This window comes from Opisthocomus hoazin, chromosome 4 (assembly GCF_030867145.1).
Source record: "Opisthocomus hoazin isolate bOpiHoa1 chromosome 4, bOpiHoa1.hap1, whole genome shotgun sequence".
Taxonomy (NCBI): Eukaryota; Metazoa; Chordata; class Aves; order Opisthocomiformes; family Opisthocomidae; genus Opisthocomus; species Opisthocomus hoazin.
Window position 1 is genome coordinate 84,618,601 of NC_134417.1, and position 15,829 is coordinate 84,634,429.

At 39.8% G+C, this 15,829-nt stretch overlaps 1 protein-coding gene across 2 annotated transcripts in view; it reads right to left on the reverse strand.

Moving 5' to 3' along the window:
* The window catches only part of UBE3C (ubiquitin protein ligase E3C), an 82,570-nt gene that overhangs the window by 58,790 nt on the left and 7,951 nt on the right, over positions 1-15,829 (reverse strand). For both annotated transcript variants that reach the window (XM_075419765.1, XM_075419764.1), the window contains exons 2-7: positions 12,909-12,962; positions 6,126-6,200; positions 5,290-5,436; positions 4,410-4,525; positions 2,325-2,482; positions 41-194 (exon numbers count right to left, since the gene is read on the reverse strand). In XM_075419765.1, coding sequence (XP_075275880.1) covers positions 41-194; positions 2,325-2,482; positions 4,410-4,525; positions 5,290-5,436; positions 6,126-6,200; positions 12,909-12,962 — 704 coding nt within the window. The remainder of the gene's footprint in view (positions 1-40; positions 195-2,324; positions 2,483-4,409; positions 4,526-5,289; positions 5,437-6,125; positions 6,201-12,908; positions 12,963-15,829) is intronic.

A 15,829-nucleotide genomic window follows, 5' to 3' on the forward strand; every position in this document is an offset into this window, starting at 1 on the left:
ACAAGAAAGTATGCAAATATTTAATATTATCTTTATTTACCTTGCACCTTCAGGACAGGAGCTATATGTAAAGTGCAATGGCTTCAGAACATTCTCCAGAAGTATTTTTGCAATAGGGACTCGAGAAACATCAGAATACTCAATACTTGAGGGAAGCTTATTGTTAATTAACAAATAAAGCGACTTGTAGTAGCCTGCAAATAAGAAATACGACTTTTTACATACACTATTATTTTTCTTCTTTTCCGTATAAAAAAACTTACATACTTAACATTTTTAACTTGAAAAATACTTTACAATTCATTGCATGAAGCTTTACTTAGGAAGACTTTTTACAACAGTCCAAGTCATATTCAAGTAACTCACAGGACACACCAGCAGCCTCTCTGGAAACATCACTTTATAAAATCATATAGATAATTGCATTCAGAGTTAGTTTGATTTTCAAAGACTGACCACTCCTCCTGATGAATAATATGATTTTTTTTAAACAATGACCTAAGGAAAAGATGTCCTCTTCTCCTCTGAGCGACTCTAGTCATGTTTTTGACAGTTGTCCTTCCACCCTTTCAGAAGTTACCAATTTTCCTCTCTACTCCAAAACATAACTGCATCATACAGGTAAGAGTCCTGTTGCCAGAATGTCTCAATTCTGCAAACACCTTGCTTTAGCAGGCTGAAGAACATAATTACTGTTCCCAAACCAGGGATCTCTCAAATAGTAGTAAAATGCATTACCACTCAAGCCATAAAGACATCTGTAGAGGGTAATCTATTTTTGTCTCACTAAAGTACAAATGGAATCACGTGGTTTCATTCCTCTTAAACCAATTTCCTCTTTCTCAATGAACTCCTAAAATTAGATGCAAGTTCCACTACCACAGGAACCCCTGTAAACGCATAGTGTTGCACCATTGAGAGGTCCAGTCTAAGACCCTTTGTCAGGGACTACTGAACTTCACATAAAATGCAACAAGTGGAAGTCACCATAAAGGAATAACTTAGCAATGCTGACAAGACACACATGGAAGAAAAACTACATGCAAAACCATATACTAATAAAAGCTGATTACAGATTCTTTACAACTTAGCCATCATAACTGATTAGGAGATGGAATATTTGTAGTTGCACACAACTGCTTCCTTTTGTTTTAAGTGATCGGAGCTGAATTTTTTTACTAGAATTTATGATCTAACATTTGATAAACTTTCATATATCAGTTGTGAGGACTTAATATTATACTAAAAGAACAAGTATAAAAGTATTTTGCAAGTTATACTTATTATATACTAAGCAATGAGACAAACACAAATACTTCTAGCATTTTAGTTATGCCTAGACAAGTAAAATAAACATGCTACAATAACAGTCTTTTTTTTTTCTCAGTGACTTCAACATGTAGTAGTTAAAACCAAATCGTTAGTAACAGAGTAAGATAGCCTAGTCCACTGAACGCACCCTAAAATTTACCAACACAGAATTATTCCAGTAATTAGCTAACAAAATTGGAAGATGCTCTTTTTACATTTTATAGTAATGAAGCTGGATTCAAGATGTTAATTTCATTATGTTTTTGTCTTTTCTCCCCATCCACAAGTCTTGCAAACTCAAGCTACGGTATCAGAATGCCAAATTAACTTTTTTTTTTTTTTTTTTTTGCACATTCCCACAGTAATAAGGTTTCTTTTCTACAAAACAGTTTTGGTGAAAACTACACAATTCATTAACTTTCAGTATGTAAAAAAGGTGTAACTGACTGCAGTTTGGCAAACAGTTTTGCTGATGATGGTACAAGAGAAATCAAAGCTAAGTCACCACCTCTTTGCTAAGGCATCTCTAGTGTTAGCAGGATGCAAAGGTAATGCCAATTTACAATAATAATGAACATCAGTAGTTAATAGTGAACAGTACTGCAAAACAATGACCAACTTTTACACAGCTAAAGCTTAGATCTGCCACAGTGTGTGTGCATGTGTGCATATGCACATGGGCATGTGTGCATGCACGCACACGTGTAAACATCTACTGGAATAAAACTTTTGTTAGGTAATAAACCACCTACTCTCAAAATCCGTGGTAAAAGTCTGTTTAAGTAACTAGGTAGAATATAAAATTTATAAACAGGATTTCCAGAGTAATTTCTCAAGCAATGATCTCATTACAAGCAAAATATCCATTTCATGTACAGGTTAGTGTATGCAGCGCTTAATTCTTCGTGTCTGTGGTAAAGGCAAAATGTGATTAAACAATATGGTCTTCAGGTATTACACATTCTGTTTCATTTTTGAGTATTTCCCAGAACTTCTAGCTCCTAGCTACCTACCTTTTTGAATCATGTAGTGCAAAATTTGTTCAATTAATGATGTCACATAGCTGACATCTTGTAAAACAGGCAAATACGTATTCTCAGATGAAAATACCTCAAGCATTCTCATAGGAAGTGCAACATTCAGACTGTCATCATTGCAATTTTGCAATAGCCTATAAACAAAATAAAATCAAAATTATTTAACAAGGTATTTCTCTTATTTCACCACAGGCATATGCACACCGATTTAAAAACAAAACTACAAAAAAAAAAACAACACCTTTTCACATTCACCTTAAAATAAGTTATTTCTACTTGGTTTCCAAGTGTTCTCAGTAGTTTAGCTACATCTTTTTGTTGGCACCTTTATAACAATAATTCCTGATTTTAGGGTGGAATTTGGCACTCTCTCTTTAAATCCTGCTAAATTCTTGCTTTCAATGACCTGACAGGTTTGGAGGTCTACTGCATGAACTGGAAGAGAAGCAAAGAATAATACATGCTTTTCCAACATGTATTACTACCTATATTAAAAATGAAGTCACGAAAGCCCCAGAGCAATATGGGCTGGGAACAAGCACTGGGGAACATCATATGTATAACTAAAACAGTATGTCCTTGATTACAGACTGAAATATTAAAAATACAACCATCCCCATCCTTTTAGCAAATTGCTTATGAAGTAACTCCCAGTAACCACAGAAATGGTGAGGATTAAGAGCCTGTTTAGAATTAAAAAGATTTATTATTATGAGATGTGTACAGGTATAATTGCCCTAACAATGTGTTTTCTTTCCCATTCAGAAAGATGGGACCTATCAGCAAAAATTATTTTGACACCATAGCTAAGACATTTCACCGAACAGAAAAAAACATACTTTGACAACAAGACCTTTCTTGCAGATGTACCTGCAATCAAACTACTATTTTTTGCTATGATATTATGCACACACCTTATTTTCCATAGCATCAAAAGCTACAGCTTCTCATGAATCTTAACCTATCCGAGGGAAACACTTTTTTGGCTACCTGTCGCACTGCTCACTTTACGGGCTTTTGCAGAAAACTGAAGTAGCTCAGAAAGCAAGTACGGACACCCATCCTCATGCCAGCAAGGTAAATTTAAGAAGACCTTCTTCCTCCATTCTCCCTATATGCATAGGCAGGGACAGCTCTCTCCTTTTGTTTTCCCACATCACCCAGTCAGGACAGGAGCGTGGGAATACTAACAGAGCTGCATTTACAAAACCACAACTTCAACTGTAGTGAAAATGTACAATCCAATCCAGTGACATCACAGCTGTGTTCCACTGTATGTGGACTTTGAAGCCCACCACTCAAGCTTTCGTTAGTATCCAGTGTCACTATTTACTATACATACAGTATGCACAATTATAACACAAAGTTCAGTGACTTGAATGAAACAATTTTCTAAAAAAGTCCCAAAATTAAGAAGTCCACTATTTTAAAGCTCTGGAGAGCATAACTAGCTCCTATTATTGATAGAAGCAAATATATTATCTTCCAAAACTAGATTTTAGCTGCCAGCTGTTCAAGTTGTCTTGATAAATTCACCTTTCTGTGATCCTCCCACTACAAATAATAAATGTACTGCTGAAGTCAGCAGTGTAACTACTTAACATGCCTTAAATTCAAAATAAAGCATGAGGAAGGCATCTTAAATAATATTAGTTTTAAAACAAAGTATATCCAAAGCACATCCTTGGAACATCAGGCTAACTCAGACAATACCTTCTAATCACTATCAGTTGTCAAGAAAACCTTCTGGTTTCCACAATTATTGCTAATGATATCGCTATATGCTAACAGTTAAGAACATAATTAAGCCTATGCCTAGGCAGGGCATCCCTTAAGCACATGTTGAACTTGAAAGTCAATGGAGCTTCAGAACATTCCATTGTCCTTACACAGGAACAAGTATCCTTTACCACGGCCTATATATTTGTTTTACATAAACAGACCTCTCCATAAAATAAATTTGTATTTACTACTTCACCTCCTGCAAAAAGAAACAAACAGGTGCCCAACATAATTTCTGAATACTTTCTAGACAGTAGCACATAGAAAAAAAGAATTTACCTGCAACATAGCCCCAACAGTCTTTTTATTTGGAATAAGCAAGTAAGCCTGTCTGGACCATCCAATTGCTTCAAAAACTGAGAACTCTGTTTAATTAAATTCTGACACATCCATACCTGGGAAAAGATATGCACAAGTTTACTGTTTATAACAAGTTACAGTATTTATTGCAACACAGACAGTAATACTTCAATCCTGTTTTGGATACCTCTGGAGGACTTAAAAAACACAACATAAGACAATCATGTTCCGCTGAGGGGAAAAAAAGTGTTACACAACACAAACTACACAACTGCCAGTACTAAACTTTCAAAGTTAAGACTTAATTACACTTACAAATAACTTTCTTCTTGTAATAAATTTATCTGTTAATTTTTTGGTTTTAAATAGTCGTAATTCTTGTATGTCCATTATCAATACCCACTATGAATCACACTTACTTGTATATTTGGGAAGTTTGTGGTGACTTTGCAATTGATATGTCAGCATTATTGACCAGTGAAAGAAAAAAAAAAAAAAGAAAAAAAAAACCCAAACACCTTAGGAATGACTGTAGGGCTATGTGGAAAATACTGTTTAAAAATATATTCTAGAAGAAGTATATTATTTTTAATAAAGTACTGTGAGTAGTACACACAGGATTTTCAAGGCTCCATTTCACAGATTGTGTGTGCGCGTGCACATATAAAATCTAATTTTAAGCTATTCTGTCTAAACAAAAAAAGCAGAGCGCAGGACAGCAAAGGCCAGAATTCTTGAATGAATTTAGTAAAGTGGTCAAAGCCTTTTTTGCACCCCTTCAAAATCTTTTAAATGAAAGAGTACTTTAAAAGTGCATGAAATAAAAATACTATGGATCAAAGAATGTAACAGTACTCACCAAACGTTTAGAATCCTCATTCTGTCTATAGAAAAAGAGTAACTGACGAACTAGAAGAGTCAAATTAGCTCCATTAGCAGTGGAAAAAGTTCCTCCAGACTGGGCCAAATTTGCACAGCGATCAAATTCACTTCTTTGGATAGCATACTTCCAAAAAAAAAAAAAAAAAGACATGCATCAATACATCAATAATGGTTATGATTTTAAAAAGACATGCAAAATTTTTAAAAGTTCATTTCCGTTTCCCATCCAAAGTGGCAGCAAAGTAGTAAAATGGATACAACACATATTTGCTAAGAGATCAAAACACACACACAATGTCATAGTTAAGGCCATAACTGCTTTCTGTAATTCAGAAAGTACACGCTGCAACAAATTTGTCACTTTTCAAGTAAAAAAAAAAAAATCACATCAGACATTTTCATCTAGTTTAGTCAATAAATACTAGTGAATTTAAACAGATACAACTCTTTCTTACAATAATCCATCCAACAGCAGCTTAGAAAAAACACCTTTTTGACTTAAACTAACACCTTAGTCATATTCAGGGAAAAGCTCCACCGGTGTGTGACAGCTGCTAATACCTAATTGTATGCTCAGAAAAAACATTGTGTAATCACGCTGAATTTCACTGTCACATACATGCTTTGCAGAATAAACATCCATCTACTAAAACACTGAGGTTTGAATGAAAAGGTCAAGAAAGAAAAAGAATCTGCACTTTGTGGGCACACACAATACTCCAAAAAGTGAAAATTTTTCAACTGAAATTACTAGAGCGTCTCATTTTCAGCAAATTGTTTCACATCTTTCTAAATAAATAAATAAGTACTTACTTGATGTTTTCTGTCTCTGTATCCTCTTACAAATGACTGGATTATTATTGCATTTTTCAGTCTCCGCCTTTCTTCCTGTAAAACACAGCAAGAAATTCGAAGTCAAGATTGTGGAACTGACTCTAATTTCTATAATTTTATCAAATATATTTCTATTCAAAAGGATTTTTTTTTTCATTAAAATTAAACACAAATCATTAGTAAAATAAAGTCTTTGAAGGTTTGCATCCAAATACATGTAAATCGGGGAGAAAGTTTTTTATGTTTTTAAGTGTAAATTTACCATTAAGATATTGCAAAAGAATTTTTCATACTCAGTAAGTGCATAATACCACAGAAATCAAAATAAACACATTTGTATTTCATTAGACAAAGTCTTAATACTAAAATGTTGAAGAATGCATCAAATTTGACGACACCATTCTTTCTCTGTCCTAGTGAAGCCCCATCTGGAGCACTGCATCCAGTTCTGGGCTCCCCACTTCAAGAAAGATGAGGAGCTACTGGAGAGAGTCCAGTGGAGGGCTACGAGGATGGTGAGGGGACTGGAGCATCTCTCCTATGAGGAAATGCTGAGGGAGCTGGGCTTGTTCAGCCTGGAGAAGGCTGAAAGGGGACCTTACAAATGCCTACAAATATCTGAAGGGTGGGTGTCAGAAGGATGGAGCCAGACTTTTCAGTGGTGCCCAGTGACAGGACAAGGGGCAATGGGCACAAACTGAAGCAGAGGAAGTTCCAGCTGAACATGAGGAAGAACTTCTTTACTCTGAGGGTGACAGAGCACTGGAACAGGCTGCTCAGAGGGGTTGTGGAGTCGTCTTCTCTGGAGATATTCAAGACCCACCCGGACACGGTCCTCTACAACCTACTGTAGGTGACCCTGCTTCAGCAGGGGGGTTGTACTAGATGATGCACAAAGCTCCTTTCCAACCCCTGCCATTCTGTGATTCTGCATAGATCAGCTAACACTGAAGACCTGCTTATTTCTTTCCATTCAAATAATATATCAGTATTATAAAGCTGGTGCAGTTTAGATGTGGGGAAAAAAACCCAACCAACCAGTGTTATTTGGAGACAATACTACTGTCAAAAGGAAAATGAGGCTTAATGCTTTAAGCCCAGGAGGACAACATGGAAACTAATAATGTAATATAAAGTGTAATGGAAAGTCTTGCTCTCGCCTTCAAACCAAACATATACAGTGAGTCACTTTATGATGTCTTCCTCAGCAGCTAGAAAGAGTAGTTAAAATCATCCCTTTACCATGGCTCCCTTTCTGAGGAACTGAAATCCAGCTTGCTTCAGGTAACATGGAATGAGCACTCAACGAGTCCTCTGACAACATCCCATCACAATAAATATCTAAGGGAAGTGGCTATTGTAATTAGGTTTCTACTGATGTCCATACAGTTTCTTACAGGACGAAAGAGGGAAGTAAATAAAATAGTCACTTATGAACCTAGAGCTACAAAGCAGTGGTTGAGGAAGGGAAAGTAGGAAGATCCAGAGTTCATCAGAGAAGCCTACTTCGAGACGAGAAATTTTAACCTAATCAATCCTTGGACTATAGTAAACCCATAATTCTGAGGGCCACCAAGCAAAACAAAACACCAAAATGTTTTTATAAATGTCACTGAGATACATTTGGGGAAGTTCACATAAACTTTCAACTAGCAAAAATTTGATTTCTAATTTATGGTGCCATAAAGATACCATCCAACTTAAGAACTTAGCCTGAACTGACCAGAGAAATATCAGATGAATTCTGATGTTCAATGCCTTATTTTACTTTTCTTTGAAACCTCAGCTCCTAAAGCATTTTCTCTGAATAAGCATATACTTGAAAGACTCTAATTACCTCTAGAGCATGGACCAAAATCAAAATTTTGATAGGCCAAAGGATATTTTTCTCTCCAAAGTATCTAACAGTAAAAGTGCAAAGTATGGTAGCAAGCAGGACAGCTTCAATTACAGAGAGGCACTGTCTCTTCATATTCATAATGTAATGCTCGACTTTTAGTAGGTATGTTCTCCTTCTCTCTAGATACAGGTTTTATCCTAGAATACATAATTGTCAATTAGTGACCTGTAATTTCAAAGGTTTTAAATCTGAGGTCACTGCTAAGATTCTGCCACAGGCATTTTTTTAAAAGTCATAACTGATTTTATTCTCAGAGGAGTAATTAATTTTGTGAGAATCTGATAAATGCCACAGAAAATCATTGTGCATCTGTGTGTACATATACAGACAGGAGTATACGACTTTGCAACAGCTGTGCAGCAGGCTGAATTAAGCAACTGAATGGGTTATTTCGATATATGGCAAAAACTTTATGAAGCACAAAAAGGTCTCTTTGCATATGTTGGTAAGAACTCACTGATCATAAATTTGATTCACAACAGAGTACTCTGAACTAACTAGTGAAATCCTAGTAACGGGGACGAGATAGCACAGAGAAGTCCCAAGGCCATCAAAAGAGACTTCAGGGCACTGGGGCAACTGGTTGAGGGATCAGGGGCGCAGGTGGTGTTTTCCTCAATCCCTTCAGTGGCAGGGAACAGCACTGAAAGGGGCAGGAAAACTCACCTGGTTAACAGGTTGCTTAGGGTCTGGTGCCATCAGTCAAATTTTGGCTTCTTTGATCACGGGGAGGTGTACACAGCACCGGGCCTGCTGGCGACAGGTGCATCGCAGCTATCTCAAAGGGGGAAAAGGATTCTTGCCCATGAGCTGGCGGGGCTCACTGAGGGCTTTAAACTAGGTTCGAAGGGGGAAGGGGACATCGCCCAGCTCACTAGGGATGAGCCAAGGCTTGGTGTGCCAGGGTCAGGGGTGAGATTGACAGCCCAGCTCAAGTGTGTCTATACCAATGCACGTAGCATGGGCAATAAACAGGAGGAGCTGGAAGCCATTATACAGCAGGACGGCTACGACTTGGTCGCCATCACAGAAACATGGTGAGACAACTCGCATGACTGGCATGCTGTCATGGATGGCTACAGACTCTCTAGAAAAGACAGGCCAACAAGGAGAGGTGGTGGAGTTGCTCTATATGTGAGGGAGCAACTGGAATGCATTGAGCTTTGCCTGGGGGCAAATGAGGAAGGAGTTGAGAGCTTGTGGGTTAGAATTAAGGGACAGGCTCATAAAGGTGACATTACGGTGGGTGTGTACTACAGGTCACCTGACCAGGAGGAATAAAGTGATGAGGCCTTCTACAGGCAGCTGCAAGCAGCCTCACAATCACAGGCCCTGGTTTCTCATGGGGGACTTCAACCACCCTGACATCAGCTGGGAAGACCATACAGCTAGGCAGGCGCAATCCAGGAGGTTCCTGCAGAGCATCGATGATAACTTTCTGATGCAAGTGGTGGAGGAACCAACAAGGAAAGGCGCGCTGCTGGACCTTGTATTAACAAACAAGGAGGGACTGGTGGAGGATGTGAAGGTCGAAGGTAGACTCCGCTGCAGTGACCATGAAATGGTCGAGTTCAGGATCCTGCGTGGAGGAAGCAGGGCGATAAGCAGGATCAAAACCTTGGACCTCAGGAGGGCTAACTTTGGCCTCTTCAAGGAGCTACTGGGAGGAATCCTGTGGGCCTGGGCTCTCGAAGGCAGGGGGGTCCAAGAGTGCTGGTCGCTCTTTAAACGTCACTTCCTCCATGCTCAGGAGCAGTGCATCCCCCTGAGAAAGAAATTTAGCAAAGGAGGCAGGAGACCTGCATGGTTAAACAAGGAGCTTCTAGCGGAGATCAGGTGGAAGAGAAAGGTCCATGGAATGTGGAAAGAGGGGCAGGCCACTTGGGAAGAGTACAGGAATGTGGTCAGAGCGTGCAGGGATGCAACGAGAAAGGCCAAAACCTGCCTGGAACTGAAGCTGGCAAAGGATGTCAAAAACAACAAGAAGGGCTTCTTCAACTACCTCAGCAGCAAAAGGAAGGCTAGGGACAATGTGGGGCCGCTGCTGAATGAGGCGGGTGTCCTGGTGATGGAGGATGTAGAGAAGGCAGAGCTACTGAATGCCTTCTTTGCTTCAGTCTTCAGTGCCAAGGCAGGCCCTCAGGAGTCCCAGGCCCCGGAGGTAAGAGAAGAAGCCTACAGAGAGGACGACTTTCCCTTGGTCGAGGAGGACTGTGAGGGATCGCTTAAGCGATCTGGATGTCCACAAATCCATGGGCCCCGATGGAATGCACCCACGAGTGCTGAGGGAGCTGGCGGATGTCATTGCTGAGCCACTCTCCATCATCTTTGAGAGGTCCTGGAGGACAGGAGAGGTGCCCGAGGACTGGAGAAAGGCCAATGTCACTCCAATCTTCAAAAAGGGCAAGAAGGAGGACCCAGGGAACTACAGGCCGGTCAGCCTCACCTCCATCCCGGGAAAGGTGATGGAGCAGCTTATCCTGGAGGTCATCAACAAGCAAGTGGAGGAAAAGAAGGTTATCAGGAGTAGTCAGCATGGATTCACCAAGGGGAAATCATGCCTGACCAATCTGATAGCTTTCTACGATGGCATGGCTGGCTGGGTAGATGAGAGGAGAGCCGCGGATCTTGTCTACCTAGACTTCAGCAAGGCTTTCGACACTGTCTCCCATAATATCCTCCTAGGGAAGCTGAGGAAGTGTGGGCTGGATGAGTGGTCGGTGAAGTGGATAGAGAACTGGCTGAATGGCAGAATTCACAGGGTTGTCGTCAGCGGCGCTGAGTCTAGTTGGAGGCTGGTAACTAGTGTTGTCCCTCAGGGGTCAGTACTGGGCCCAGCCTTGTTCAACTTCTTCATCAACAACCTGGATGAAGAGTTAGAATGTACCCTCAGCAAGTTTGCTGATGACACCAAACTGGGAGGTGTGGTAGATACACCAGAAGGCTGTGCTGCCATTCAGCGTGACAAGGTCCTGTGCAGCTTGCTGTAGGTGACCCTGCTTCGGCAGGAGGGTTGGACTAGATGACCCACAGAGGTCCCTTCCAACCCCTACCATTCTGTGATTCTGTGACCTGGACAGGCTGGAAAGTTGGGCAGAGAGGAACCTGATGAGGTTCAACAAAGCCAAATGCAGGGTCCTGCACCTGGGGAGGAACAACTCCATGCACCAGTACAGGCTTGGGGTGGACCTGCTGGAGAGCAGCTCTGTGGAGAGGGACCTGGGTGTCCTGGTGGATGACAGGTTAACCATGAGCCAGCAGTGTGCCCTGGCTGCCAAGAAAGCCAATGGGATCCTGGGGTGCATTAGGAGGAGTGTGGCCAGCAGGTCGAGGGAGGATCTCCTTCCCCTCTACACTGCCCTAGTGAGGCCTCATCTGGAGCACTCTGTCCAGTTCTGGGCTCCCCACTTCAAGAAAGATGAAGAGCTACTGGAGAGAGTCCAGCGGAGGGCTACAAGGATGGTGTGGGGACTGGAACATCTCTCCTATGAGGGGAGGCTGAGGGAGCTGGGCTTGTTCAGCCTGAAGAAGAGAAGGCTGCGAGGAGACCTAATATATACTTACAAATATCTGAAGGGTGGGTGTCAGGAGGATGGGGCCAAGCTCTTTTCAGTAGTGCCCAGCGACAGGACAAGGGGCAATGGGCACAAACTGAAGCACAGGAAGTTCCATCTGAACATGAGGAAGAATTTCTTTACTCTGAGGGTGACAGAGCACTGGAACAGGCTGCTCAGAGGGGTTGTGGAGTCTGCTTCTTTGGAGACACTCAAGACCCGCCTGGACAAGGTCCTCTACAGCCTACTGTAGGTAACCCTGCTTCGGCAGGAGGGTTGGACTAGATGACCCACAGAGGTCCCTTCCAACCCCTACCATTCTGTGATTCTGTGATTCATACTTCAACTTGGTCCATAATTATACATCCAGGTTGGAAAGAAAAAAAGCACTAACTGTCTTCAGAAAGAGAGAAGCCACTGCAGAGCCTGTATTTAATCTAGCAAGGGTCAAACATATATTTAAGGGGCAAACAGCTCTGTTGTCTTGATTAGCATGAAAACTACATAGTTAAGATTTTTAAAATAATTTTTAAGACTAAAATTGTTTCTACTCCAATCGGGGGGGGGGGGGGGGGAAATGACTAACATATCCATTTTAATTCCACACTACTAAATTGGTTTTCATATTGCCACATATATTCATGTTTTAAAACTGGTCTTTTTCCTTTCAATGCCTATTCCTCCTCTGCATTATTCCACACTGAATTATCCATGACAGTAAGCTTCCATCTCAAACCCATGTTAAGATTTCCTAAACCCTCACATAAACCTCACAACTTCTCACTGCTCCTCCATTCTCAGGTGATTTCAAAGCATTTCAGGATGCACTGAAGTATCATGGTTCTGATTTTACCTCCACAGAACTGAGGCACACAATGGGGAAGCGAATTGCTGAAGGTCATCCACGAAACCACAGCAGAACCAGGAGCAGAAGACCGTTTGCCAAGATCAACCCATAGCAATAATTATGGACAAGGTAAAAAATGCAATGCACTATCCAAATACCTGCCTTTTCTCAATAAAGACTAGATCAAATGAGCACCAAAATAAAAGGCAAAACTCCCTTTGCACCCAGTGCACGCTTAACTACCTTCTTTTGAGATGAAAATCACTTCTAGGTAGCATCTTACAAGCAGTCCAACAGTTTGTCATTTCTAATATACTGGAAGGATATGCAGAACTTGCAAACTGAAACAAAACATTCCTCAACTAAGTATGACTGCAGCAGAATGAAGCACTTAGAACTGTAAATATTACTATATTAAAGAAAAATCCAGTGTACATGCAAACGCTTACAGTCTACTTTACCTCTCGTTTTCTCCTTTCTTCCTGAGTACGATGCAGGAGAGACGCTTTTTCTTCCTATAAAGCACAAATAAAGACATGACTGCATTTTCATTCAAACACGTGACTCAAATGTGTTCATGATATTTAATCTAGCCTTCACTTTGGGGATTGTTCATCATATGTAACACAAAAACACTGGACAAAAGTAAGTGTTAATCATTTTTCACTCTTACAAATACATGTAACACAGCTGTCTTAAAAGCACAGTGACCAAGGGAAGCTATATGAAAAGAAAAGGGACAGGCAAACAGCAGCAAACGGTACTGATCCTGCTCCAGGCTTGTGTTCTCAGCATCCCAATAATCTAGGCAAACATCATCCATTTACAAACAGGGGAGCTGAAACATAATAGGGTCCCAATCCTATCAGGTAGTACCAAATATTTATCAAGTGTTTTCCTTTCTTGGAAGGTACGTAAGCCACTGGCCCAGGTGCATACAGCAAGTTGTGGCATGTTCAAAGTAATCACATACTGTTCCAAAGCCCCATGCTTTTGTCTAACGTGCAAAAAAGCATTAAGCTCTTATATTTACTTATCCTTTTTCTCAAAACTTGTCCAGAAAACGTGTCAAAACAGACTTACGTAATATAAAGGGTAGGAATTTTTTCTTTTAAAATTTTGAACTCTTCACTCAAATTAAGGACACAAACTGAAACTTTCAGGACAGTGATCTCTCCAATAGCAGAAAAAGTAAAGAACACTGAAGTATTCATGAGGCCTCTGAAGAACAATACCATTACAATAGAAAACCTACCCATTAGCTTTTAAATCAGTACACACAGATTACAAAATGTAAACAAAGCTTCATTTGCAAGAATCTGTTACTGGATGGTTCCGTATAGTTTCCAAGGAAATACACAAAATAATTCTTATTTGATACAGAGCATTCAGCTCCCACTGCAGACAATAAGAGTTCAAAGTACCGTGGCACTTTCCCAAATCCAGTCTAAAACAGATTTAAGGAAACTCTTTTTTTGCTTCTACTCATATTACTTCCTTTTTCTTCCTATGCCCTTATTAGTCTAGGGAATTTAAGAAATAAAACACATTCAAGCTGAAAATATATTATATCTGAATACATTAAAATAAACCTGAAGTTGGCAAACAAATGCTTATAAAATTTTTAACCACGTCTAAAACTACTGTGCTGGAATGTCTATATGCAAATACAAAAACTGAGGACAAAACTCTTCTGCATCTCTTTTTTGATAACACAGAGGAAGCAAGTTCTTGATTCTCCCAGTTTGATTAGGATAGGAAATACTTCAATGCAGACCACCAAGAGAGAATGAAAAAAAGAAAAACACAGATGCAAGAAAGGAATTTAAGATTGGGATTGTATTTCACATCATTTACTGGAGCAAGCATAAAGAAAAAAAATCCCACAAGAAGGTTAACCATCTTTTCCTCTAAAGACAGTATTTATGGCCAAGGGCACCACTAACTACAGCTATTGCCCTCTAAAGATAGGTTTTTTCCATGTGTTAAACACAGAATAAACAAATCATAACAAAATCCATACATAAGGCGATGTATCTCCACCAAAGCAACAGGAAAGGCTCCAGATTTGCTCAGTAACATGAGGCAAGAGATTCTGATCTCACACACACAAAAGAGACAAAATAATGTACTAAATTAAGAAATAACCAACAGATGGCTTAAAGCTTCTGGACTTTTTTTCATAGATTACTTCTTTTTCAACAACTGATACGCAATGCTAGCAGAATGTTCCTACTTAGAAGTGATCAAAGTGACGTCTCTTCAGTGTGCTGGAAGAGTTTCATTCTGCACGCAGTGCACTGTAGAGAGCATTTCTGCTTAGAAGCAATGTTGCTAAATTTGTCCTTACGCTTCAGAGTGGATTGAAAGAAAAAGCAGAAGAATATACAGAAAAGGGAAGACAAATTGCTACTGTTGAGTGGAGAAGAGAATGGTACAAAAAAACTACAAATACAGTAAATGCAAGGGATTAGTAGAAAAAGAAAAATAAGTGGCCATAGGGCTTATCAGAAACAAATAACTAAGTATTTGGAGAGGGGAGGACATACAAGAGGGCAGTGTATCCTCACTTGGTGTATCGCCAGCTTTGTATTGATCAGGAATCAGGTCTCTCTGAAGCAAGCACTTTTTAAACCAATCCATTTTTAAAGAAATAACTGAAGTTTTTAGGCAATGTCCCATACTTGCTTTGAGTATGTGTAAAGAAAAGCACCAACTTGTTAAAGTATAAACTAAATACAATACAGCAACTGTCTTAAGACAAAGAATTAAATACTGAGGTAAGAGCACCCAACCTTCAAAAAAATACTAGTGGTCAAATTGTTGTTGTTCACAAAACTTACACAGATCAGAAACATAAAGGAATGGACTCATAACTATAACTACAGAATACATTTAAACTAAATGCACCAAAAATACATCTCCTTCAGAGTCATTCAACCCAACTGGAATCCACTTGTCTCTTCAGAATGTAAAAACTAACAGTAAATACGCAATAAAAAAATAAACCTACTGTGGGAAAGAGATGAAAAGAACTATGAAATAATCTTCTGTGCTTATAAAGGGCATTCTAACAAAATAATTTCTTAAAGACAGCTAATTGCACAGTCATCTCTGAAATCCTCCCTGCCGTGTCTCTTAATAAACAGAACAGTGAAAAAGAGCTAAACTCAGTAGCTCTTGCTCTGTGGCTGTGTGCTGGTTTCGGCTGAGATACAGTTAATTTTCTTCCTAGTAGCTGCTGTATTTTGGATTTAGTATGAGAAGAATGTTGACAACACCAATGTTTTCCAGTTGTTGCTAAGAAATCCAAGGACCTTTTTCCACTTTCCCATGTTTGGCTGTTGAGCAGGTGTACAAGAGCTGGGAGGGAGCACAGCCA